General features: G+C 42.8%; 1 protein-coding gene across 1 annotated transcript in view; it reads left to right on the top strand.

Moving 5' to 3' along the window:
* Ano10 (anoctamin 10) overlaps window positions 1-25,841 on the top strand; it is a 109,539-nt gene that overhangs the window by 32,060 nt on the left and 51,638 nt on the right. Inside the window, exons 8-11 of the mRNA XM_005383486.2 lie at window positions 1,726-1,800; window positions 3,529-3,711; window positions 14,889-15,080; window positions 19,820-19,948. Of these exons, the coding sequence (XP_005383543.1) occupies window positions 1,726-1,800; window positions 3,529-3,711; window positions 14,889-15,080; window positions 19,820-19,948 (579 nt within the window). The remainder of the gene's footprint in view (window positions 1-1,725; window positions 1,801-3,528; window positions 3,712-14,888; window positions 15,081-19,819; window positions 19,949-25,841) is intronic.

The raw sequence follows: 25,841 nt of genomic DNA on the forward strand, positions 1-25,841 counted from the left end.
TCTAGACAGGTTTCCACTGTTACTCTTTCAGTTATCTTTTTGAATATTTTATTATTCAGCAGTCTCCAGGTACCTACAGTCTGTTTAGTGAAGAGGCATTAAATCATCTTTAAAATTTTATTATAAAAAGTTTGAGAGCCTAACAGGTTCCCAGCATTCTTTGCAGGTGGGAAGAGAGAGGTGGAAAGGAGAATGTTAGGGCTTTCCGTGTGCAAGTGGGCCGTAGCCCCTGCGCCTTTCACTGTCAGGAATAAGGAGGCACCTCCGTGGCGGAGAACAGCCCCAGCCTTTGTAGCATCACCGAGGACCCGAAGGTGTAGAGGAGCCAGCTCTGCCTCGGGAGGGTGTCCCACGGTCCCTGCACTATGCGCTTAGGGGCCGTGTTCCAGCCTGAGACTTCCTCCTAAGATATTTGTCCATCTGGTGTTTCGGTCCCTAAAAGATCAGAAACCTCCATGAGGAGAACTCTGGAAATAGCTGAGCTCGTAGAGGCAAGGGCAGCTAAGGACGTGGAAAACCTGCCTCAGACAGATAAGGATTCAACAGCCTGGCCATTAAAAAGGAGCAGGTAGTCAGGAGGCATCTGAAAAGCTCGGGGGCCTCATTCACCCTGTGGAAGGACTGATGTTTCAAACATCTGTGAATCAGCAAGGAAGCTGTGTTCCGTGCCACGCTGCTGTCTGCAGTGCTGGATGCAACTCCAGACGATGGCCTTCCAGAGACCTGTGTGTTAGTCTGTTCTTCCTCCTTCCAGCTGAGCAGCTTTAGCTTTTCAACTTCTGCTCTGAGTTAGCACCACTCGTCGACCTGATTGATCTTTCTGCTCACTGCTGGAACGATTTGCACACTCACCGACGGGGCTTTCACTTTCACACATGTGGCGTCTCTGTGTGTGCAGCCGGAAGTGGCTGGGACCAAACCCCCAGTGCGAGGGTGGCTGCAGGTTCTTGAGCCAGGGGCCCACTTGAAGACATGGCATGTTTGGTGGCAGGATCCCCTGACCTGTAGCCCCTGCCACTCCCCTGTACTTCTAGCAGGCAGAGAGGTTCTGCCCCTGGTGATCAGAATGCTACCAGGCTGGGTGACTGTCATGGCCAGGTCTCCCTGGCCCGCCCTGCTAGTTGTCCTGGGTTCCCGTGAGGGAGCAGGGTCTGAGCCTCCTGAGCACAGAGCGGCTTCTCACATCAGGCCCCTTGGGTGGCAGGTTGCCCGCCACGTCTCTAGCTGCCACCACTTTCCCCACTTTTGAGCAGGGTGGGTACAAGTCTGTGGCACAGGGGCTTCAGGGCCTGGGCTCTTGTTGCAGTGGTACCTTTCTTGCCATGGCTGCTGGCCCCTGGCACCTCTCTGTGGGGCTGGGCAGAGTATGTCCCTGGCCTGATTGACTCCCCTTCACTGGTTCTGCAGGGCTGGCTGGGGTTGGGACGCTCCCACGTGAATGGGGGTCAGGAGACACTGCCTGCCGGGTCTCAGTCTCCATCTCTCCAGTGGAAGACCTAGGAGGAGTGTTCCTTGGTCCTGGGCTCCCAGATGGGGCACTGTGCCCTTGGTACCTTTCCGGACTCCCCTAGTATTGCCTCTCGCATTCTTGCAGAGCTGATAGCTGTGTGTAGTGGGGGGCAGAGGCAGAAATGTCTCTGCGGCTCCCTGCTGCGTGCTTAACCCCATCTCTGCAGGGTTGAAGGCCCCACAGAGTGCAGCTGATACCGCCCTCTCTCTCCGCAGTTCAACTTCCTGAACTGCTTCGCCTCCCTCTTCTACATCGCCTTCGTCCTGAAGGACATGAAGCTTCTGGGCCAGGTGAGTGTGGGTTGCAGAAAAGCAGAGGCCTTTTTGGGTCCTGGAGATTGTTTCCTGTGTTCAGGTAATGTAGTCATCTTCAAATTCTGATTTTTACAAGTAAAATCTTTTACATTTTCTAAACCTAATTCTAGATTTAAAGCATTAGCATTGTGGAGCACGTTCAGCTGAAAATAAATTAAACATAAACAACTTGCAAGGGTAATCACATCAGGCAGTAAAATCAGTTATGTGTTCAGTTTTGTTAAAGCAATTCTAGCAGCAGAAATGTGTTCAGCGATTGAGCTTTTGTGTATGTCTTGGGAAAGAGCTGATTGATATAAACTTAAACAGGTCCTGTGAGTTTTATTTTTAAATTAACCAGTTATTAAACTTTATAGACCAGTAGATTTTGTGAAGTGCTCTTTCTTCCCTTAAGTGTTTGAGAAAGTCCTACATTTATTTTGGTGTGTTGTACTTTTTGGAACATATAATAACACTAACTGATAAGTTGTGGACAAATGACTAATTTCTAGGTTGTGCTTTTTGTACTTCAGCCAGTTATCAGTAAAAGGTGTTGATTCCTGGTTCTAATATTCTGAGATAGTTAGCAAGCAGTGTCTCAGGACCAAGGCTTTATAATGCTTGTGCTAGAGTTTGGGATAATTGTTCATGAAATTTAAAAATGTGTATTATCTTTGATATTTATGGTGCTAACAGCTTGCATAAAAGTAAAATTAAATGTTGTGCTCTGAACAACTATGCTAGATACATTGCTATCTTTCAAAAATTATTTCTGAAAATCCAAAAAGTTAAAGAGAATCCACTTGACCAGCTGGAGGTGCAGCTGTTCTCTGGCCCTGTGTAGTTTTTGCAGGGGGCTTCCCATTTCTTGGGCTGTAGGGTCTCCTTCATCTGTCAGAGGACAGGGTGGAGGAGGCCTCTATAAAAATAAAATCATAAAGCCAGCAGCATGAGGTGTGGTGCAAACATGCTTGTCTGTCTGGGAAGAGTGGAAATTAATTCAGCTTTTCTGGAAACCCCTGGGGTAGCTTTTCGGAGAACCTTAGTTCACCCCTAGTAAGGTGTCAGAGAGGACCGGGATCCTGTCCGTAGATACTCAGAAGCAGCATGTTTCCCAGGTAAAGCTGGGATTAAAACTTAATTCAGTGGCAGTGAACCAGGTAGAGAGGGAGAAAGGCTGTTTCAGTGACGTGGGGAAGTGCTTACATTGAGTGAGAAAAGCAATCTACAGAAGTATACATATGGGATGCCAGCGGTTTTATTCTTATATGTGATTGGGAGGAATATCTTGAGATGTGGCAGTGGTGGCTTGTCTAAATTTTCTTCCTGTTTTCTACTGTGAAGAAGGATAGGTTCAGTTTATAATTTAATTTTTAAAAAAGTGTTTTAGTCAAATTTTTTTTTCAGGGTTGGCAACATCACATAGATTCCTGTACCGCGCAGTCAGGATAAGATGGCAAAGAACACAGTTTCAAATTAATTCATTTTCCCATTGCTGTTGACTAATTATTTCTCATTATAATCTCATCTGTATTTCAGTCGTATTGTATTTTAATGTCTTCTCTGTGAAAAACTGTAAATTATAAACGTACTTTAACATAGCTTTTCTACCCTACTTTTTATAGGAGCAGCACACTATTGAAGTTCCTCTTTTTTTTGCATAACTGTTTGCCTATTATGGTTTTAAGCTGCTTTGCCAAGCATGACTTATGTGTTTCTCTTTAGAGCTTGGCCACCCTCCTGATCACCTCCCAGGTCATTAACCAAATCCTGGAATCTCTTCTTCCTTACTGGCTGCAAAAGAAGCACAGTGTGAAGGTCAAGAGGAAGGTGCAGGCTTTAAAGGTGGACGTTGATGCCACATTATATGAACAGGTCATCTTGGAAAAAGAAATGGGGACGTATTTGGTAAGTTGGAATATTGCTGGATTGCCCGTTACTGGGAGTGAGTCACAGTCAGGCCTGAGTCCCACAAATGCTGCACACTGTGGACTCAGATGTGGCCACTTCTGCAGTCTTCCTCAGCCAGTCTCCTCACCGTGAGCCACTTCTAGAGGTAGAACTTCTAGTTTTAGTTTTTGAGGAATCTCCATCCTGAGTTCCATAGTGCTTGTACTAGTTCACATTCTCATCAGCAATTCCATTACAGCTACTCCCCTTCTAGTAATTCTGCTAGATTATACTACAGATGACCTCAAAGAGTTAAAGACGTTGCATTATAGTGATCCATGCACACTCATGTTCATAGCAGCACAATTCATAACAGCTAAATCTTGAAAGCGGCCTGTATGTTCATCAGATGAGTGGATAAGTACTTACACACAGTGGAGTACTGCTCTGCCATAAAAGGGATAAATTTGAATTATTTGTAGGAAAATGGATGCACCTTGACTATAATGTTGTGACATAAATCAGACTCAGAAGTGTCAGTATCACATCGTTTCTCTTACATGAGAAACCCAAAATAAAAATAAAAGGTAGACAATAGGAAGTATGGAGGTAGATCTAGGATTTAATAAAGTGTTTTACACACGGTGCCAGTTCCACACAGGGCCTGTAAACACCGCAGCCTGTACTCACGGACCACTGAGGGAAGGAAAGGTGGACTGTGCGCTAAAGGGCTCAGTCTGGGCCTGAAGTTCTGCCCAGCCGCAGCCCTGGGCAGTTTGGAGACCGTTTGCTCTGCAGAGACAGGGTGGGAAGCTTGCATCACAGCTGAGGGACGCGGGCAGAAGGTTGGAAGAAGCAGGCAGCACCTGCCCTCAGCACCCAAACTCAGAGAAAAACTATCATTGCGGCGAAAGACCCACTGCTGAAAAATCCAGTGCCAGTGCACGTTTAGTTTAAATGTTTGCTATTGTAAATACAAAGTGTTCCCCGTGAGACAGAATTTCTGACGCATTTTCAGGAGCTGCACACAAATCATTAGAGGTTTGGTGCTTGGAGCATCTGAAAGCTGCAGCTGGTGAAGCCCAGCTGTGCCTTCATGAGGGAGCTTTCCCTGCGCTTGGACCAGGACCACTGTCTGCCGAGGGGGCGGTGTTTCTTCCACCCTGTGCCCTCCTCCTGGGCAGGGTGGCGTCTCTGCGTGTTCCCTGAGGGTCCATCGTGATAAACTTACATGGTCTGCTTGTCTGTCTGAATCCTTCTGGGATCCCTGGCTTTCTTGGCTGCTTTGCATAGTTTTGCTCCTGCACTGGTTTGTAAGCTCATCTTGGGCGAGAGCTGCCCTCCTCCTCTGCTGGCCCCTGCTTCTCTCTGCCTTGTCCTTTCCAGTTGTCTCTATGGAGCCTCCAGGTCCTCGGTCCAGGCGCTCATAGCCCAGAGCTCCAGTCTTGGATGACATGGAGATCCCGCAGGTCTGCACGAGCTGGAAGATCACTGTCCACGCAGCTGTTGCTCCTGGGCTAGGCTGTGGCCTTTGTCTGCCAGGCGTGTGGGCAGGAGTCACTGTCCTCTGGTCTCCCTCACTGGCCGGCTCCAGTCCCACTGCAGGGGACCGGTGCCTTGGTTCTCGCTGATCCTCGCCACCGTGAGCACCCTGGCCCTGTCCTGCCTTGCCACTCTCACCTACACAGCTGTTTTCCTGCGTTTTGCCTGGTGACCAGGTCCTTTGATGAGCATGCCTGAATTTGCCACGGGCATTTTCTACCGGAGCTGGGTTTGGGGAGAAGGTTCAAAGTGCACACTCCGCAGTGCAGCTAGTTCGACAGCAGCACTGCTGTTTGTATATGAAATGCGGAGGAGCAGTGCACAGAGGGAGAGGAAAGCTGGGGGGCAGGGGAGCCAGCACGGTGTCCTGGCCTGGCTGGCCGAGGGCTGTGCGCTGTGCGTCCCGTTATATCGAGATCCTCTCCACATGCATGTGGGGAGAGGTAGTTCGGGCCACATTTGTTTTTTGTCCCTTGGTCACCGGTGGACACTGGCCCCATGCTCATCACTGTGTTCCCTCTGGAGAGGCCTCAGCTGGCCCCTGCACCAGCTGCCCCCAGTTCTCCTGCTGGTGCCCCTTGTGGCCTCCCCAGCCCTCAGCAACCAGCCTGTTTTAAAAGGAAACCAGCCCTTCACTCTGCTGTTCACGTCCTGTCTCTTTCCTGCCTGCCTCTTAGTCATTCTCCATATTTTGGTCACTAATGTCCCAGTCCTCTTCCTGTAACCAGTCAGCATCTGCTCGTCTTTTTTTCTGAAATTGGGTGAACACATCCCCGCTGAAAGGGCCCCAGCCCAGGCTCAGTCTCTGCACACACACTTCCCTGCCGTCCCCACTCAGACAGCAGGCGCCTCAACCACGCGGCTCTTACACAGCTGGGAACTGGTGCCGGTAAGGAGGGGTGGCCCAAATCCAGCCTCAGACGACACCTCTGTGAAGGAGGGTGAGGGGTCAGGCGTGTCGCATTTACTGCATGTGTGGCAACACTAGAATTATGCTGAGGCTTGGAAAGCAGGCAGCTGAAGCGCCCTTAGGAGTCAGTGGCTAAATCAGAACAGAGTGCGTGAGAGTCTTTCTGTGCCACTGCTGGGGCTCTTTGCTGCCAAGTGGAGGAACTGGTGTCCCGGTTGCTCTTGCCTGCCCAGGGCTCCTTAACTCACCTGAGGGTCCTTCATGGCTGGCTGTCTCCATCCTCGCCTCCTCTCTCCACTGGAGGGATAGTAACATTTGCTTTCCATGGTCCGCACACCGGGAGAGGGCAGGCACTGTGAGTCTCCTGGATGTTCTAGGTGAGGTGTCCGGTGCATTGTCCTTGCGTCTTGGTGCATTTTGCTGCACCGAAGTCAGAGCGTTTAGAAATGCGTGTCCTGTAATCACACCCTGGCTGCTGTAGGTGAGTCTAAGACAGTGTCACCCAGCTTGGGGAAGAAGTAGTTCAGCTAAAATTTAAAAAAGACCTATTATGAAAGTAATGTCTGCCTGCTCACTGTAGAAAACTTGGAAAATGCAGGACAAATAAGAAAAGAATCGCGCCACACCCTCAAGGATGACCCATGGGGGTCCTGACCTTGTCCCCAGCCCAGGATGAGGGCTGTACAGTCTCGTGGACCTCACTGGCTGCGCTGCTTTGCCTTGGTCCTGCTGGTTTGTGTCCAGCTGCACAGCCGTGGGAGGCTGGGTTTTTGCAGCCTGTGCTCCAGCTCCAGCCGCATCGGGAGGGAGCTGCCTTGTGGAAATGGAAGCAAGGGTCGCTCCTTGCACTTCAACACATTCTGTTGTGGAGAATGTAATCATATCTCAAAAGATACTGCATTTAAATTAATGTTACTATTTCACTGAACTAAGGAACAAAATTAAATTTCTCAAGTGTAATTTCAATTTGGTAAATATCACTAGATAAGATCATGTAAGGGTGTCCTTTATGTGTTTGGTAACTTTTCAGAGTTTAAACCAAGAAGTCTGAAAACCGCAGATACGGAATAAGCTCCCGGCCTTGCTTCTCAAGACATTAGTCTTTGCGAGTCACCGTGTGCTTGGTTCCTCCTGAGGTTCCAGTGGGGTGGCCTTTTAAATGTCCCTCAGTGGGCCACGCTGTTGGATGCCACTGTCAACCTGGTGACACATTTTAAAGGCTCTTTTTTGTTTTATAATCAGTGAGTTACCTGGTGGGAGAAACCTCGAGACCTTCTGTTTCCTGTATATGGTGTCTTTTCTAATTGTGTGTTGCTGGCATATGGGAACACGGTTGAGTTTTGGATCTTTACCAGCAAGTTTGTTGGACTCTCCTATTATTTCCAGTATTTTTTTCCTATAGATTTTCTACCTAAACAGTTATTTCAGCTATAAATAATGTCCATTTCCTTTCTCCAGTTTTTCTTGTTTTTCTTATGTCAGGCTCACTCATATATTCAGGGTGACTTGGATACTATTTTTAATCTGTATCTTAGTCCTGATTTTTTTGTCTTCCTACCACTGGGTGTTATGTTTATTCTGTGTTTTAGAACACAACTTTTTATCAGTTTAAAAATGTCTTCTCTTTCTTATTTTCTAAGAGATTTTTTATTTTAAAAAGCTAAATAATTTTTTTTATTGTTTTTTTATTCTATGGTGATTTTCATCTCTTTATTTAGTATATTTATTCACATTAATAAATTTCCTAATGAAACACCTGCTGAAATTCAAATAATTAACTCTACCAGTTGAATATTTTTACATACATTGCTGTGTAGAGTATACTAATATTTTATTTAGGATTTTTTTTTGCCATTGGCTGATAATTTTCTTTCTCAGTCACTGAGAGGAAGGGCCCCGAATTATTTATCATAAAAACCCTGTTTCTAATGCAGAGCCTGGCATTTAGCAGTGACCTTAGTGTCTTGGTTACTTTTCTCATTCCTGGGGCAAAATATCCTTAAAGGATAAAAGGTTTATTTCAGCTTACAGTTTGTAGAGGTTTAGTCCATAGTTGGCTGGCTCCAAGGCAGGGTGGCATGGCAGAGGGGCATCACAGAGGAGAAACAGTCCATGGCAGGATAGACAGGAATCAGTGGAGAGTGAATGTGCCTTCTTTCTGTCTTTTTATATTCTATCTAGGCTGCAAGCCTATTGATTGGTGCCACCTACTCCTGGCGGTGGGGGGGGGGGGCTTCCCTCTTTAGTAAATCTGTTCAGCCACACCTAACACTATGGTGAGCCAATTAGGGGACTAATTCAGATATCACACAATCTTAATCCATATTTATGCATCCTAGATCCAGCCATCCCTAAAAAGCCCCACCAGGAGCACATGAGGCTTTGGGGGGACATTTAGATACTAGCCATGACAGTGTAATATTTAATAGGCAAAGGACAGCGCTGTTCCCTGAGGTCTGCCCTAGTTGCTACCTTCACACTGTGCTTTCTTTCCTTGCCCTTAAATCTGTGCTACATAAAGGCCCAGCATAGGCAACTCTGAGACAGATGAGCAGGTGGGACAGGTCACCCAGAACGTGGAACTTTGTCTCCATGCATTTAATAAATTAGATATACAAACTTAATTGTGACTTCTCCCAGTGTACCATAGTGTTCTGAATCACTGGTTTGTCCTGAAAGTTTACTCCAGCTTCTTAGGGTTGTCTTAGTCAGCTGGTCTTTGCCAGCTTTTGGCTAATAGGATACAGCCTATCTTAGTAATGCATTACTATTTTGTGGGTGTGTTTTTGCTTACTGTGTTAAACTCACCCTTTTTCCCTCTTTGCTGTTGGGTTAGATCCCTGGTTTGCCAAGTTGGTTGGTTTAAAGCACCCAGGAATGTAGAAATACTGGAAACACCGCGTGTGCGGCACGCTGCTGTGTTGGGAAAGGCTCTCTGCATGCACGCTGAACCCTGGTAATGCCCAGAGCCCCTGTGGCCCCCAGAGGTTGCCCAGGGCGCGTCGGAGAGAAACTGCACATCTCTGCAAAGGCCTTTACACGCTGGGACGTGGGACTGTGAGTGCTGAACACACAGGACATTGGGATTTCTTAAGGTTGAGTGATGGTAAAAATGGCTTGATTGCTGAGATTTCTCCTCTTTCCCAACTCGCAGTTTCCTCACTCTTCAGGGAAGTAAATCGACCTTAGGTGCCTGGGCCCATGTAAAACAGCATTTAGATGCTGCAACCCAAGGAGATGCTTTCTAGAGCCATAGGCAATTGAGTTGTGGTTTGGAAATGGCTCCTGCTGAGACCCAAGCTGAGGTTGAGCTCGCCAGCTCCACGGTGCTGTTTGGAGATGCTCTCCACTGAGCCTGGAAACAGCCAAATCCTGCTGATACTGGACTCACGCTTGACCCACATGCCTGAGAGAAGCCTCCCTTCGTCCCCGTGCCTCCTCATCTTGTTCGGGATTTTCTGTTTCATCAACATAGAAAATAAGAAACTGACCAGAGGCGGAGTTGAATCAGTAACGCTGTCCGCTACTGGGCCCAGTGTGCCCGTCCTGGCAAAAGGCTGATTGGGAGATAAAGTAGCGATAACTATATTTATCATTTTTGAAATAGCATTTACTGGTGCTCTAAAACACTGATGAGTACTCCTCTTGCACTGAAATCATCATTGCTCTTGTATGCTCTGTGATCTGAGGCCTGAGGATGCTGGGAGCTGGGGAGACACTGGAGGGAGGTGTGATGGCCTGGGTGCGCACAGCTGCTCTGCAGCTTCGTCACCGTGCCATCTGGACCAGGGCCTCCCTTCCTGCTGGCCCAGAAGCAGGAAGGCAGGCGCCTTGCCTGGTTACTAAAGGTCCCTGAGTAAGTCACCCTCCACATTTGTCTGTCTTCCGGGAAGGTTCAGACCTTTTCAGAGAGGTTTCTTCATGCCTCCATAATTGGCCCATTTTCTACCACTGACACGGTTCTTCTCTGGCCTGTTTGATGTTTCTGCTGTTTCTGCTAGGGTGACTCCGGGCAGCTTTCTTGTTACTATCCAAGGGTTGGGTTTCTGTTGTTACTGTTTTAGCTTTTTCATTAAAAAAAAAATATTGAAGCATGATTCACATACCATAGAATTCAAAATTTAAAAGTGTACAATTTAACACATGCATGATAGGGCAATGATTTGTGTGTGTCCCTGCTTTTTATTGATTTTATTAGTAAAAGACTGATACAGGTATTAGATCTGCGTGTACTTCCAGTGGTACAAGCTACTTGATAGGACAGTTGTGCTTGTACCACCGGTGGTTTAAGCCAGCAGGAACATGTTAGTGACTTGTAGTAAATTCACAAGGTTAGGATTCACTTAGAATTCCCGATTATTGGGATTCCTGAAACATTATTTCATTATCCTGAAAAGAAATCCTGCATCCATCAGCAGTCACCCCCAGCTGTGGCAGCCACTAATCTACATTCTCTGTGTATGGATTTACCTTTCAGTACTAAATGTGGCCTTGCGTGTCCGGGTTCTTTCACTAAGCGTAACGCTTCTACAGTTCATCCATGTGTAGTATGTGTAGCACATCTTCCTTTTTATGGCTAAATAATTTTCCATATTATGGGTGCACTATATTTTCTTTCTTTATTCATCAGTGATGGATAATCAGGTTGTTTCTACATTTTGGCTATTATGAATAATGCTACTATAAACTTGGGTGTAAAACTTGTTGTGTAAATGTATGTTTTATGTAAATCTACTTTATCACTTGCTCAGTCCTGTGCTAACTCTCCATTTAACTTTTTGAGGAACTTCCAGGCTGTTTTCAGAACCATCTTACATTCCAGCCCACCCTGTGAGCAGGTCCTGTTTTTGCTAACATCCCCGGTGTTTTATGTATTTTTCTTAATGCTGGCTATCATTGTGGATGTGAGATGATGTCTTACTGTGTTTTATTTGCATTTTCGTAATGATTAAAGATGTTGATAATTTTTTCTTATGCTTATTTGGCCATTTGTGTATCTTTATTGGAGAAATACACATTTATATTTTTTGCCCATTTTGGATTGTCTCTTTATTGTTGAATTTTAGCAGTTATGTATTCTGAATGCAGGAGTCATTGGGTATTTCCTACCATTTAGTAGGTTATCTTTTCACTTTATTTTTCTTTCCTCATTTCCTCTCTTCTTTCTCTTTTTTCTTCAGAGATGGTGCTCAAACCCAGGGCTTCATGCATTCTAGGCAAACACTTGACCACTGAGCTATTTGCCCTGACCCTTTTTTCAATAATTTCCATTAAGGCTCAAATATTTTCAATTTTTATGAAGCTCATTTTACCTTCTTGATGCTTGAGCTTTTGGAGTTACATCTAAGAATACTGCCTAATCTGAAGCTCAAGAAGATTTTCTCTTGTACATTTTGAGTTAAGTTTTGTGTTTGATATGAGAAAGAGATCTGTCTTCATTCTTTTTCATGTGGATATGTAGTTTTCTCAGCACCACTGATTGAAAAGACCATGTTCCCTATTGAGTTGTCTTGGCATCCTGATTGAAAATCAGCTAACCTTACATGTAGGGGTTTGTTTTGTGTTCTTAATGTTATTCCTTAGATCTGTATGTCTGTCCTTAACAGCAGTACCATCCTGTAGTGACTACTGTAGATTTATGGTAGGTTTCTAAATCAGGAAGTTTGATTTTTTCAAAGTTGTTCTTCATTTTCACTATTGTTTTGACTGTTCAATATCCCTTGAAATTCTGTCTGTGCTAGCATCAGCCTGTATTCATTTCTGTAAAAAGTGCAGTTTTAATTGTGATTGGGAATTGGATTGAACCTTTGGATCAATTTGAGAAGTACTGCCAGGCTGAGGTCTCCTTGTTCATGAACTTGGTGGCTTTACATTTATTGGGGCTTATGTCCCCATCTTTTAGTAATGATTTGTAGCTTTCAGTGTACAAATTAAATTTGGTTAAACTTATATCTATTTTTATCCTTTTTATTTCTATGATAAGTGGAATTGTTTTCTTAATTTCATTTTCAGTTTGTTCATTGATGGTATGTAGATATACCATGGACTTTTTTGTAGTGATCATGTATCTTGCAACCTTACTGAAATCATTTGTTAGGTCTAATGCTTTGGTAGTGTCTTTAGGAACTTTAGTATATAAGATTATGTTTTCTGCAAACAGAAATAGCTTAACTTTTTTTCACTGTGGATGCCTCATTTCTTTTTCTTGCATGGTTTTTGCTGACTAGAACCTCCATGATGATGTTAAATAAAAGAGCTGAGAGCAGAAATCCTTGTCCAGATCTTCACTGGGAAGCTTTCGGTCCTTAACCGTTAGGGTGCTGACTGATCGTCAGGCAGCCATATATCAGATTGAGGGAATTCCTGTGCATGCCTCAGTTGAGTATTTTTGTTGAGTATTTTTATTGTAAAAGTATGGTGGATTTTGTTTCTCTGTGTCTTTTTTTAAAAAACACTTTATTAAGGTAGTCAATTACTTTGATAGTTGTATGTTGAACTAACCTTATAATCTTAGCATAAATCTCACTTAGTCATGCTGTAGACTTTTAATATGCTGTATATTCCTACATAATAGTGCTGTCTTGGGGACTTTTACATTTCTATTCATAAGGAATATTGGTTTATAGTTTTTTTGCAATGTCTTTGTCTCATTTTGGTATGAAGGTAATACTAGTCTTATAGAATTGGCTGGTTAGTGTTCCTTTTTCTTTTTTGGAAGAGTTTGAGGAGAATTACTATTAATTCTTCTTTGGATTTTGATAGAATTCACCAGCAAAACTATGTGGGCTTGGGCTTTTTTTTGTAGGAAGTTTTTGGTTACCAGTTCAGTCTGTTTACTTGTTGTAGATCTATCCAAATGTTCCATTTCTTCCCAAATCACATATAGTAGATACGCTATTCTAGGAATTTGTCCATTTCATCTATGTATTATTTTTATGGTGTTCAGTTATTATTTCTTTATAATTTTCTTCCTCCCTATATAATCAGTTGTGGTTTTTCTTTCCTAACAAATATTTTTTTAAAAGCAGCTTTTGGTTTCATTGGTCTTCTATATTGGTCTTTTATTGTTTTACTTATTTCCATTTTATTATTTATTTGTTTGCTTTGGGGTTAGTTTACTTTTCTTTTTTAAGCCTTTTACAATGGAAGTTTGAGTTGTTTTGAGATCTGTCTTTTTTTTTTTTTACTAAAGGCATTTACAGTGACAGATTTTCCTTTGACCCCTGCTTTTGTGGCATCTCATATATTTTGGTATAAATTTTGTTTGAAAAATATGAAAAATGAAAAATATTTTCATTTTTATTTTTCATCTTAAAGTATTTTCTAATTTCTCATGTGATTTCTTCTTTGACTCACTGGTTTCTTTAGAATATGTTGCTCAAATTTCATATATTCGTGAATTTCTGAAACTTCCTCATTTTTGATTTCCAGTTTCATTCCAAATAAGGTATTTTGTACATTTTTAAGCCTTTTAAATTTATTAAGAATAGTTTTTCATCTATTTTGGAGAATATTCCATGTGCATTAGAGAAGCATGTGTATTCTGCAGTAGTTGAGTTGAATATTCTATAGATATGTGTTAGGTCCATTTTTGTGTTGGGGCATGCTACCAGTACTTAACCAGGAAGAGTACAACTTTACCTTAGCATTCATTTCCTGCTTGTGAATAGCATCAAGATCAATCCAAGGTGATATAATAGAGCTTTCACAGTTCTTTCCTGAGTGTGGATATGGTCCTAGCATGCTTTTGCAGGAAAATGTTGGAGGTTTTCCAACCACATATGGGCATCTCATTCCTCAGTTTTGCCTTTGAGCTCTGTGGCTAGTCTGTTGTTTGTTCCGCTCTACCCAGCACACTAGGAAGACAAAATGTGGGAACATTTGGCAGAGACTCTTGGGGTGAAGCCTTTAGCAAATGGGACAGACTTCAGGTTGATTGATGACAAGCTTTTGAGTAGTGATATTCTAGAGTGCCACCGGCCAGATCAGTTCATAACTCCCTTTGGGGGTGAGGCTCTTAGAGATCTCTGGCCTCTCTTTGTTCCCTCTGATGCTGGAAATGCTGTTGTTTCAGGGCTGCTGCAAAGCTAAGGAGCAGGGGATGAGACAAAAGTAAGTTAAAATGCCTCAAAAAAATGTGCCTTTTCTTCATTAAATGCTGCTTGGGTTGCTGCCAACCTACAGTTAGATTCCAGAGTACCAAAACAGTTGATTCTGACAGACTTTGCTAATTTGTTGTTGCTGCTTTTATGGAGGGTGAACTTTGGGTGATCATTACTTACCATGGTTCAGTGGCATCATCACCATCAGTTTTCAGTGTAAGGTGGAGGACTGACATTCTGGGTTGCCCATGACATAAAAGCATTATCTCTAACAATGAGAGTCTACAGCCATACCACCCTGAATGTGCCCGATCTCGTCTGATCTCTAACAGTGAGATTGAATCATTCCTTTTTAGTTTGTTAAAAGCAGTCATGGTTAGCTTAGCTATTGTTTGCCTTAAAAATATAATAATTCAGTGACTTGGCATTTCCCTAAGTAAATGCACAGCTAAATATTTTTTTCATTCTCTATTTTGGTTACTACATATAAAGTTATAGAAATTCTGGGGTTCAGAAGAAAGAATTCATGAAAATTCTTTGAGGTATTTTTAATAGAGGCCAACACATTGATAGTGTTACTAAGGGTCTTTCCTATACCAAACATTAAAGCAATGCCTGCTTTCCTTTGTTTGCATTTGCAGGGCACCTTTGATGACTACTTGGAGCTCTTCCTGCAGTTTGGTTATGTGAGCCTCTTCTCCTGTGTTTACCCCTTAGCAGCGGCCTTTGCTGTGCTAAACAACTTCACAGAAGTCAGTTCAGATGCCTTAAAGATGTGCAGGGTCTTCAAACGTCCATTCTCGGAGCCTTCAGCCAGCATTGGTGTGTGGCAGGTAATTATTTGAGAACAAAACTTTCCTTAAAAAATATGAGGCACTGTAATGAAACAAATAAAGCAATCTTTAAAAGACGAATTTAGAGAAACTCAGATTTAATCCTTGCTTAGCTGCAAAATATTTGTGTGACCTTAGAAAGTCATTCTCTTTAATTTTCTCTGGCCTTACTTTTCTTTTATATTTATATTTTGGTTTTGCTTTAACATTGGGTGGTGGGAAAGGTAAAGTCTCACTGTTAAGGACCCTTTCAGAGGTGGAACTCTGCCAGTTTTCTGGGAAACTGGCCAACTGAGCCCTCATCCCACTGGGCAGTCAAGAGGCCTTTCCTGCTACAGTATTAGTAGAGACTGCATGGGAGCCTGAACTCCTGCTCTTACCTGTCAGTAACCAGCCTTCCTCCCTAGTCTCTGCTGGACAGGCTCAGAGAAGCTGAATGGAATTTTCTAGCACCCTGCACGGCAGAGCTGTGGGTACACATACATTTCCTCAGCAAAGGAGGAAACAGTGGAAGTTAAGTGGGAACCAGAATGCCAACCCTATGTAGCAGCCGTAGGATCTCCCACCATGGGTGCTAGTGGTACCTAGGTGGGAAGCCTGGACTTTTACCTCCATCTGGTTGTCACAGTGCCTGACCTCTCTTCCCTTGCTGGAATGGTGTCAGAGGAACCAGCTAAAACACGTTTACAGATGATGTGGGGGTCTTATAACATGCAAAATGTCCAGGTTTCTTTTAAAAAAAAAAAATCACTCACTATATCAAGAACCAGAAAGATACTAATCTAAATGAGAAAAGATAATCAACAGATGTTACTACTGAGATGACATAGATATTAGAAATATAGGACAGTGATTGGAAGGCAGAGCTGTGATAAAAGTGCTTCAGCCAGTAATTATGAGCATACCTGAAATGAAAGAAAAAATAGAATTTGAACATCTCAGCAAAGAAACAGAAGACACAAAGGAGAATCAAATTGACATGTTAAAGTGGCAAATATAGCAACTAACATAGAAGGGTCAGTGGTTGGAAGGGATAGAGGAACAAATTGGGAACTGGAAGATGGAACAAAAGAAATGACCCAATCTGAGCAACAGAGAGAAGACAGATTGTAATAATAAACATAGCCTCAGCAAACTATGACTACAGCAAAAGAGTGATCACTCTTCTCGTTCGAGTTATCAAAACATAGGAGGGAGGATAGACCAAAAACTCTTGAAGAAATAATGGCTAGGAACTTCTCAAATTTTGCAGGAAACATAAACTACAGGCTCAGAAACTTTGCAAACCCCAAATTAGATAAACCCTAAGAAGTCCATGCCAACACATCATAGTTAAACATCTGAAAACCAAAGACATCTTCAAAACTTCAAAGAGAAAGAAGATTTTGGCTGAAGAGGAAAAACAGGACGATGGCCAGTTTTTCTTCAGGAGTCACGGGGGCCAGCAGAAAGTGGCACAACATGGCAGCTCCTTCCAGAAAAGCACGGTCAGCACAGGAGCCTGTACCTAGAGATGGCACCAACACTCCCTGTGAAGGAGATTGGGGGGAATGTGCTGCCAGCAGACTTGCCCTGGAAGAATGACTGATGGGAGTTCTCTTAACCAAGGAATGATGAGAGATGGAATCTGGGCACATGTCGAAGAAGAAACATGGCAACCAAAAATATGAGTAAACACAAAAGTCTTTCTACCCTTGAGGTTTTTAGTTATGCTTAATGTTTGATCCAAAAATTGTAACACTAATAATTCTAAATATATGTAGAGAAAATACTAAGACAAATGTATTGTAAGTAGAGTGTGATTATATACATATATACAATGTAATACCTAGAACAACCACTAAAAATTATATAATAGATGCACTCAAAAAATGTTGTAGATGAATCAAAATGGAATTCTGAAATAGTTCAAGTAAACACAGTAAGGCAAGAAAAAGAAACAAATGAAAAACAAGGAACAAGAAAGAAAACAAATGTCTGACTTAACATCCTAATGTTATCAATAATTACGTTAACTGTAAATGGTCTAAAGATGCCACTTACAGACAGAAATTGGCAGAGTAGACTAAAACCCATGACCCAAGTGTGTACTATTTGTAAGAAACTCCATTCAAGCAATGATATAGACAGGTAGAAAGTGAGAAAAGAAAGGACAAGTTATATCTTGAAATACTGCTGCTTAAAAGAAAAACAGGAATAGCTGTATTAGTATCTGAGAAAATAGACTGAGAAAAAAAATTGAGGGTGGAACATTCTGTGATGATAAAAGGTATAAATACTCTGGAGGACAGCAATTGTAAATGTGTTTGCACCATACAACAGAATTTCAAAACAAGTAAACAAAAGCTTGAACTGAGAAGAGAAATAGATGAATTGACAAGGATAGTTCAAGATGTAACACTCCTTTCTGAACAACTTGATAAAAAATCAGCAGAGTGCAGAAGAAGCCAGTAATACCATTAAATGAGAGTCTCTGATTGACACAGAACATTCCACCAACAGCAGTAGAGTACACTTGTTTTCAAGTGCGTACAGAACATTCAGTAAGATGAATCATCTCCTGGGACATAAAACAAACTGCAAAAGTTTAAAGAACTGCAATCATACATAGTATTTTCTGTGACCATAGTAGAATCCAACTGGAAGTCAATAACAAAAGTAATAACAAAATCTCAAACACTTGAAAGCTACACAACACCAAAATAGCCATAGGTCAGAGAGATAGGCTGATGTAAAATAAAAAGTACACTGAACTGGGTGAAAATGAAAATACAGCAGGTCAGAATCCAGGGGACACAGCTACAGCAGGGCACACAGCAAACTTACAGCTCTAAGTGCACACACCGGAAAGGAAGGGAAAGAAACCAGGAGCACGCAGAAGAAAGGAATTATGCAGAGAAGAGTACAATGCAGTGACAGTAAAAAATAATAGAGAAGATCAGTGAAACAGATCTGGTGCTCTGAAGAGAAAAATACAGTTGACAGACTTCTAACGACTGAAAAAGAGAGAAGAGACAAAAATAGAGCAAAACGAAAGGTGGCACTGCAGACCCTGGGGCCGTTCAAAGGGTAATAAGGGAACACTGGAGACAGCTTCACAAAGGTAAACTCACAACTTGAATGAAATAGACCAATTCTTCCAAACGATACATATTACCACAATTCATCTAATATGGGATGGATCATTTAAGCAGCCCCGTAATTGTGAAGGAAATTGAATTTGTAATTACAAATTTCCAGAAAAGCAAAGTCCTGGCTCAGATCACTTCAATGGTGAGTTCTACCATTTTAAGAAGAGTTAACACCAAAATTACACAATTTCAAAAAATGGAAGAAGGGAAGAATATTTCCCAGTTCATTTTATGATAAAGATAGTGTCAATGTGGCAGCAAAAATCAGGCAGAGAGTTAAAAAAGCAGATTATATTCCTCATGAATATTTGCACAAAACATCTTCTAAAATTATTAGCAAATAGAATTCAGCAATATGTTGAAGGAATTATATGCCATGACAAGTGAGATTTAGCCCAGGGATGCAAGACTACTTCAGAATTTGAAATTCAATTAATACAATTCACCATAATCATCTAAAGAAGAAAATCACATCATTATATCAATGTATGCAGAGAAAGCATTTGGCAGAATCCAACAGTCACTGATTTTTTTAACTTTCAGAAAAACAGGAATACTTCTACCTGATAAAGAACATCTATTTAAAAACCCTGAGGTTAATGTTATTTGTGAAAGAATGAATGCGTTCCTTCTAATACTGGGAGCAGGGTAAACATGTCTAGTCTTTCTGCTTTCATTCAGTGGAAGTCCTGAAAGTTTAATGTAATTAAGGAAGAAAAAGAAAAAAAAGACATACCATTGACAAGGGAGAAATAAGCCTCCCTCAGTTTTGGCTGGTATGATTATACAGAAAGCCCTAAAGAATCTGTACACACGGGGTAAATGGGGGATTCAGTAAGGTTTCAGGGTATCATTTTTGGACCGTATGACTGGGAAAACCCAGAGTTTCAACTGAAAACTACTGTAAGTCATAAGAAGATAGAGTTACTCACACAACTAAGATTCAGAGATAAGTAACTTGTTACATACACGGGGAGCGGGAGGGAAGGAAAAGGGAAGGAGGGAATGGAGGTGAGAGGGAGGAGAGGCCCTTCCATACTCAGTTGTCAGCCGCGGAGTCCCCCTTGTGGGCCTGGATGAGCATATTTAGTGGCCTGGGGGACCCTGGCATCTGTATTTTCCCAGTGTCCTGCCGACGACTTGGCAGTGCTGCTAGAAAGGGACCGTTGTTTATAGCTGGTGCCTGGGATAGCTGTGCTGGATGATGCCTGTGACCTGTCACAGTAGGCCAATTTCGCAAAGCAAATTCTGTTTGCAGTCTCACATGCTTGTGAATGTGGAATGCGGTCCTGCTGGTCCTAGATAGCAGTGTGGCCGCAGAACCGTAGCAGTGTCCTGGGCTGGTTCCGAACCAGGCTGCTGCGGGTGGGGAGGCAGAACATGCGGCTTTGGGGTACTCAAGCCAAAAGTGTCTAAAACACCTTCAAACAATATGGCATTTTTTAAGCTAAAGAAAATCATAATGCAGCAGAAAGCAGTTTCAAAGGCACTTGGAATGTGTAGAACCTAGGAAAAGACTTCTTGCTTGGTTTTCAGGGCATGTGACAAGGAGAAAGAAATACGGACACGGACATTGGAGTGTTAATTTCATGTTCTTCTCTCCCGCAGTTGGCTTTTGAAACAATGAGTGTCATATCTGTGGTCACAAATTGTGCTCTGATTGGAATGTCGCCGCAAGTGAACGCAATCTTTCCAGAGTCAAAAACGGACCTCGTTCTGATTGTGGTTGCAGTGGAGGTAAGTGGACCCTTGACAGCCACAGGTGCCCATGCAGTGCTGTCCCTGCTGCCCATAGCCGGCTGCGAGGTAACGCGTGCTCATTGTGAGAAAGCTGGGCAGTCTGGCTCGGCAAGGTGTGCAGCCACCGGTACCTCAGCACATCCTGCTGCAGACAGAAGCGACTTCCGGCCACTCTGCTGCCTGTCCAGGGCCGAGGGGGTAAATTCTACTCGGAAGAGAATTTGGTGACCTTAACGTGTATTTTTAGTGTATCCTAGGGAAATATCACTCCTGCTTTCTTAAGCAAATCCTAAGAAATACTTGTTAATGACTTGTGCTGTAGGTACAGAAGTCATTGGGAAATACTCTCAGACTCTAAAATGTAAGTTGTAGAAGCATGTTGCAAATGAAGTATGTGTAGGCTCTTGTGTACTTTTTAAATTTTTCTTTTATCGTGTTTCAGAGTATGGACTCCTGTGACAAGTGAAAATTAAACACTAACCAAATGTAAATAGAAGGATTTGCATTAAATTGGTTTTGTGCTAATGCATATCATTGTCAAAAGAATATTTTGACCTTTCATTTTTAGGTATTTTCAAAATAGAACAGTTGTGGAAATGTATTTTTATTTTATGAAAAATAAAAAATTCATAACAAATAATAAGAGAATAACAATATTTAATACAATATCATTATCTTCAAAGTAGTTACTTGGAATACAAGATATAAACCAAAAAGACTGTTACAAAGAATAAGCAAAGAGATAATAACACAGGATCATAGAGCAGTGTTTTATGTACCCAAGGCCTTAGGACTCAGGGCCAACCAGAAGGAGTGATATCATGAATTGTTCATTTCCAGTGCTGGCTAAAAAAACATGCTCTGCTTTGCCCTGTTTGCTCCGTTCTCCTGTCTGATAGGACTCTGCTCGCTGTGTGTAGAGTATGCATTTTGGAAAGGAGTTTCAGACAGCAGTGAGGAGGAGCCAGAGCAGGGCGGCCATGTCAGGTAGAATGACAAACTTCTGTTTGAAGTGTGTGGGTCGAGAGGATTGTGGAGCACTTTGCAAGGCTGATTTGCTGCCCGTAGAGGTGTGAGAGTGGGGTAGGTATTGGTGGGAGAGCAGGAGAGACCAGCTGTGAGGTCACAGCAAGCCTTCCGAGGAGGCTGTACCGTAACTGCAGATGTAGAGACTTGCCTTTGCTAATATATCCAGATGATTAGGTCCGGGACCTGACTTATCCTGAAACTGTTAACAGTCACAAGGGCCCCAACAGAATTCGCAATGAGGAGCTACCTCTCCAAAGACCACAGCTATTGGTGCTGAAGTAAAAACAGAATTGATCATTAGACTATTTCTTGGCAAATGTTGAACAAGACCAGGGAGGAAATATTGGTGTTGAGAGATACAGAAGCCTAAAACTACTCCTAGCCCAAGAAAGGTAGCTCTGTCTAACCTTGGCTCCATCACAGCCTTGGCAGTTCTGGGTGAGCTCAGCACTGTCCACCCCTTGATTTTGCTAAACACACTCCAGAGTCCTCCTGACCCAGGCCTGCTTCTGTGTGTGCTGCTGATGAAGCTGCTGCTTTTTCTCATGTCTGGTGATGCCTTGGCCACACCTCTGGCCTGGGTCTGTCTTCTTCTTGGGAGATTTGACACCTGCAGAATGGACCTGCAGGACGGTGGCCAACCTTGGCTGCTTCCTTGACTTTCACACGTTGGAGAGCAGGTCCCAGCTTTGAGTTATAAAATGAGCATTTTATGTGTTAGCACAAAACCAACCTCAGAGAATGCATCGGAAATAACCAAAAAAAATTTAGCAAGTTAACTAATTTTATTCTAGTGTTGCTGAGACCTCAGCTGAATGCCATCTGGTCTTATAATGAGTCCAAAAAGTAGAACATTTACAAATAAACTTTGGGTTTATTGCCATCTAAGTTAAGTTAGTAAGAGCATGTTGGAATTCCTTTTCTTTTTTTGAGATAGGGTCTCACTGTGTAGTTCAGGCTGTCCTTGAACTCACTATGTAGCCCAACTGGTCTCAAACTTGTGATGATCCTCCTGCCTCAGCCTCCTGAGTGTTGAGATTACAGGAGTGCCCACCACACCCAGCCACATGCTGGAATTGTGACTCAGACCGTTTCAAGGTGCCTGTGAGGTGCTGGATGTATTAATTAGCTTAATTATGATAATCATGTCACAGTGTCTACTTGTATCAGAACATTACCTGTATTTCTCATATATATATATATATATATATATATATACACAATTTTTATTTGTCAGTTATACCTCAATAAGGTAGAAAAGAAGAATGTTACAGAAATTTCATCAAAACAGTCAGTGCATCAAATTAGCCTTTCTTTATAAGATTTTTTTCTTAGACCTAAAAATATTTTTTCAAGACAGGAATTAAAGTCTTAAAATTAATTTTAAAATAAAATCATTATTTTATTTTTTTCTTACTTTTCATGGATTATGTATTTTGCTAGTACTTAATTAGGTCTTAAATGCTTTGCTGCCAGTAATAGCATATTAATGTGCTAAGATGCTGCACACTCCTGTATTTGTTCATGATCCATAAAATTTCACTAATTAAACTGTAACAGGTAAGTTTTAAATATGTGTAAATTCTTGTATAAATTTTAACAACTTGATGGAGAAATGCCCACTTGAAGTTGTTAATTTTTCCTCCAAATTAATATCTAAAATCACTTATATGGCTAGAATTTGTTAATGCAACAAAGAAGCCTTGTTGAATGTTAGTTTTCTCATAATTTGAAGTGGGATGAGTTGATAATTTTACTGGCTTTTTGGGTCATATTTCCAAAGCCAAAGAACTTGAATTTCTTGGTTAGGTTTTTGATTCTTCAGTATTTTCAGGTCTTAATTGAATGTAGCATGACATCCAGTGAAGGCTGAAATAATCCTTGCAGTATAGAGCCTGTGGCGTCAGGTCACAACTCTTGGGTGTTTACTGCCATCTAGCGTTGCCTTTGAACACTGCTGACACTTGAGCGCCCCCTATCTTTGTGACATAAATTTATTACAACTAAAGAAAGCAGCCGGCCGGGGTGTGAGATGAAAACGTGCATATGCTGTTTTTATGGGTTATGAGTAGTCAAACATTGGCAGTGTCATAAAGTGCGGCCCCCAAGATCAAATCACTATGCAAATAATTTCCCTTAAGTGAGATGAATGTATTTCACTGCTTTGATGTAATTTCAAGCAAAAGATTACAATTTTAGATACAGAATCACACAAAAACATCCAATTCCTAAAAACGAGAAATGACTTAAAACCCTACAGATATCAAACATTAGATTCTGTTTTCCTGTTGCTTCATGCGTGGCTTTTCAGAAGAAATGCCTCGGTGGTACCAGTCTCTCCCTTCCCCTGCCTGGTTCCTGCTGTCCTCGGCTGTCCCCTTCCTGTGGTCATGTGGACATCTGCTGTCCCACGTTCTGAGTGTCCTTCCTGAGAGCCAGGCAAGGTGGCTTCAAGCAAATCCTAGGGGCTGAGAAGGGTCCCAGGAGTCCCTGTCACTCTTTGTTTTCAAGTGATTAAGCAACTGCGTACTAAATGCTTGTTAACGAGTGAGTCACTTAGTTTTTGTTTTTGTTTTTTTTGCAATGTATGTGTATTATAATTAGTGAGAGTTACTGAATAATTAATTTAAAATGTGTAATTGAAGACTTTGATGTTTGATGTTGGACTTTTGGGAAGTAGGCTAAGAAGACCCTTAAGTGAAATACTAAACATCTGTAGTAGCAGATAAAGTTGAACTACAGTCAGGCAGTATGGTACAGTGCTTATGCACGTGGGCTCTGGTGTCAAAGCTTGACTGACTGCATCTTCGACCAGCTCTGGCTCTTTGAATGAGTTGAGTACCTCTTTTCTACTCTTGTTACAGGGATTCAGTTAATAAACACATGTATTATGTTTGCTATGGGACCTAGCAAGGTTATTCAGTATTTGTTAGCTTTTATTCTCATTGTCCCCTCCCCCAACCGCCCGGGAAAAATTCTGTTCTCATAGAGATCTCTGGGTCTAACAGAAAGGTTTGATTAAACTCTAAGAATTCAATTGAAAATTTAGTGGGCTGGGAATATAGCTCAGTGGTACAAGTGCCTGCCTGGCAAGTGCAAGGTCCTGAGTTCAATTCCCAGTACAAAAAAAAAAAACAAAAACAAAAACAAAAAAAACCAATCAATTGAAAATTTAACCTAGGGAGAAACCCGTAGTGACCCAGGTTATTCATCTGGCAGCCACTTCCCTGGGCAGAGCACATGCTGGGTTTGTGGGAGGTAAGTCAGGGTTTTGACTTTCTCATGAGGGTGCTCTTGAATTACATTTCAGAGCTATAGCTTTTGTTCCTACTTCTGTTTCCTTTATTCCTGTTAGTAATTTTGGTTGTTTCCTAGTCTTTCCATGGGCAGACCCCATCTTCAGATTTTATCCAAATGAAACATTGCTCTGTTTTCCCAATGGTGCAGAAATAAAGGCAGCCATGCCACTCTACTGCTGGACATGTATGTGCTGTGTGCTTAGAATGCACCTGGGTCACTGAGGCACAACCCGCTTTGGAAATATGCACAGGTGGAGCTGTCCAGGTCCCGGCAGGGGGTCCAGGAGACCCCAGGTGATGGTGCTGTGTCCCCTCCTGAGGGCCCAGCGGAGACAGCCCTGCCCAGGCTGCTGGTGGGGTCGGGTGCAGACCGAGGGGAGACGGTCACTCCCTGCGTTCACTGCTTACCAAGAAGTACTTTGTCCCCCAAATTTGCTTGTGTGTGGCCTTCTTGTTACTGTAATTGGCATTTAATGAAGGGGGTGAAACTGATGAAAAGCGTGTGCTGCAATAGAAAGCTTCATTCCTGTGGAAACCTTTGGAAGGACCCCAGAAGGACAAACCGCTGTCAGACTGGGTGAGAGCCAGACAGTCAGGGGTTGGGGGAGGATCAGAAATGTGGGCTGCTTCCAGCTTCTGTGTGCACATCGCTTCACAAGTGGCTTTCAAATTTTCACTTTTTTAGAGAAAGAAAACCTGGGCATCTAGACATTGTCTTCCGGGTGTTACTTATTCCTAGAGGCCAGTGAGACCCCCCGCACACTGCACTCCAAAGTGCAGAAAGATGTACGTTTTGAGGACCCCTGTTTTAGTTATTTTTTAGTTACTTAGTTTTCTCGGTTAACTGAGGTATTGCTTGTCCTAGTTGTATCTGAATGGGCCCCTTTGGTCCAAGGCCTGGCTTTCGGGTGTGCCGGTCAGTGGACAACACTTGTTGCACTGAAGAGCCCAGGCCCTTGCAGTTGATTGTTACCATATGTTCTTTTTGGATGCGATTTTGTTGGTGCTCGATTCTTGCAATTCTTTAAAGGCCTCTGTGGCTCAGCTACTTGTTTCCTGCCCTGGTCAGAAAGAGATTGCAATAGAGAGTGCTGTCCTGAGCAGGAGTAACCCAGCAGCTTCTCTGCGTCTGCTGACCTCCTCTCAGAGTCTGGCTGTATCGCTTGTCATTGCTTTAGAGTGGAAAGTGACATCACGGAACTTCACGTGTCCACGTTCAAGTGCAAAGACGAGCACTCTAGATAGCAATGGGGAAAGTGCTTTGGGCGTGCGTTCATTCACCCATTCATTCGTTCGTGGTAGTGGGGATTGGACCCAAGGCTTCACACTGAGCTACATTCCCAGCCTTTTTTGGGGGCGGGTGTTGAGATAGGGCCTCACTAAGTTACCCTGACGGAGCTTAGACTTGCATCTTTGTGCTTCAGCCTCCCAGAGTGCTGTAACGACAGGCGTGGGCCACTGTGCTCAGCTGGGGGTGTTCATCTCTGAGAATGGCTACTAGCTTCTCTCCTTTAAGTCTCTGCTCCCAGGGCCTGTCGTCTCCTGCACCTCTGTATTTCCTG

The sequence above is a fragment of the Chinchilla lanigera genome, unplaced genomic scaffold (assembly GCF_000276665.1).
Source record: "Chinchilla lanigera isolate Chin_1 unplaced genomic scaffold, ChiLan1.0 scaffold00019, whole genome shotgun sequence".
Lineage (NCBI taxonomy): Eukaryota > Metazoa > Chordata > Mammalia > Rodentia > Chinchillidae > Chinchilla > Chinchilla lanigera.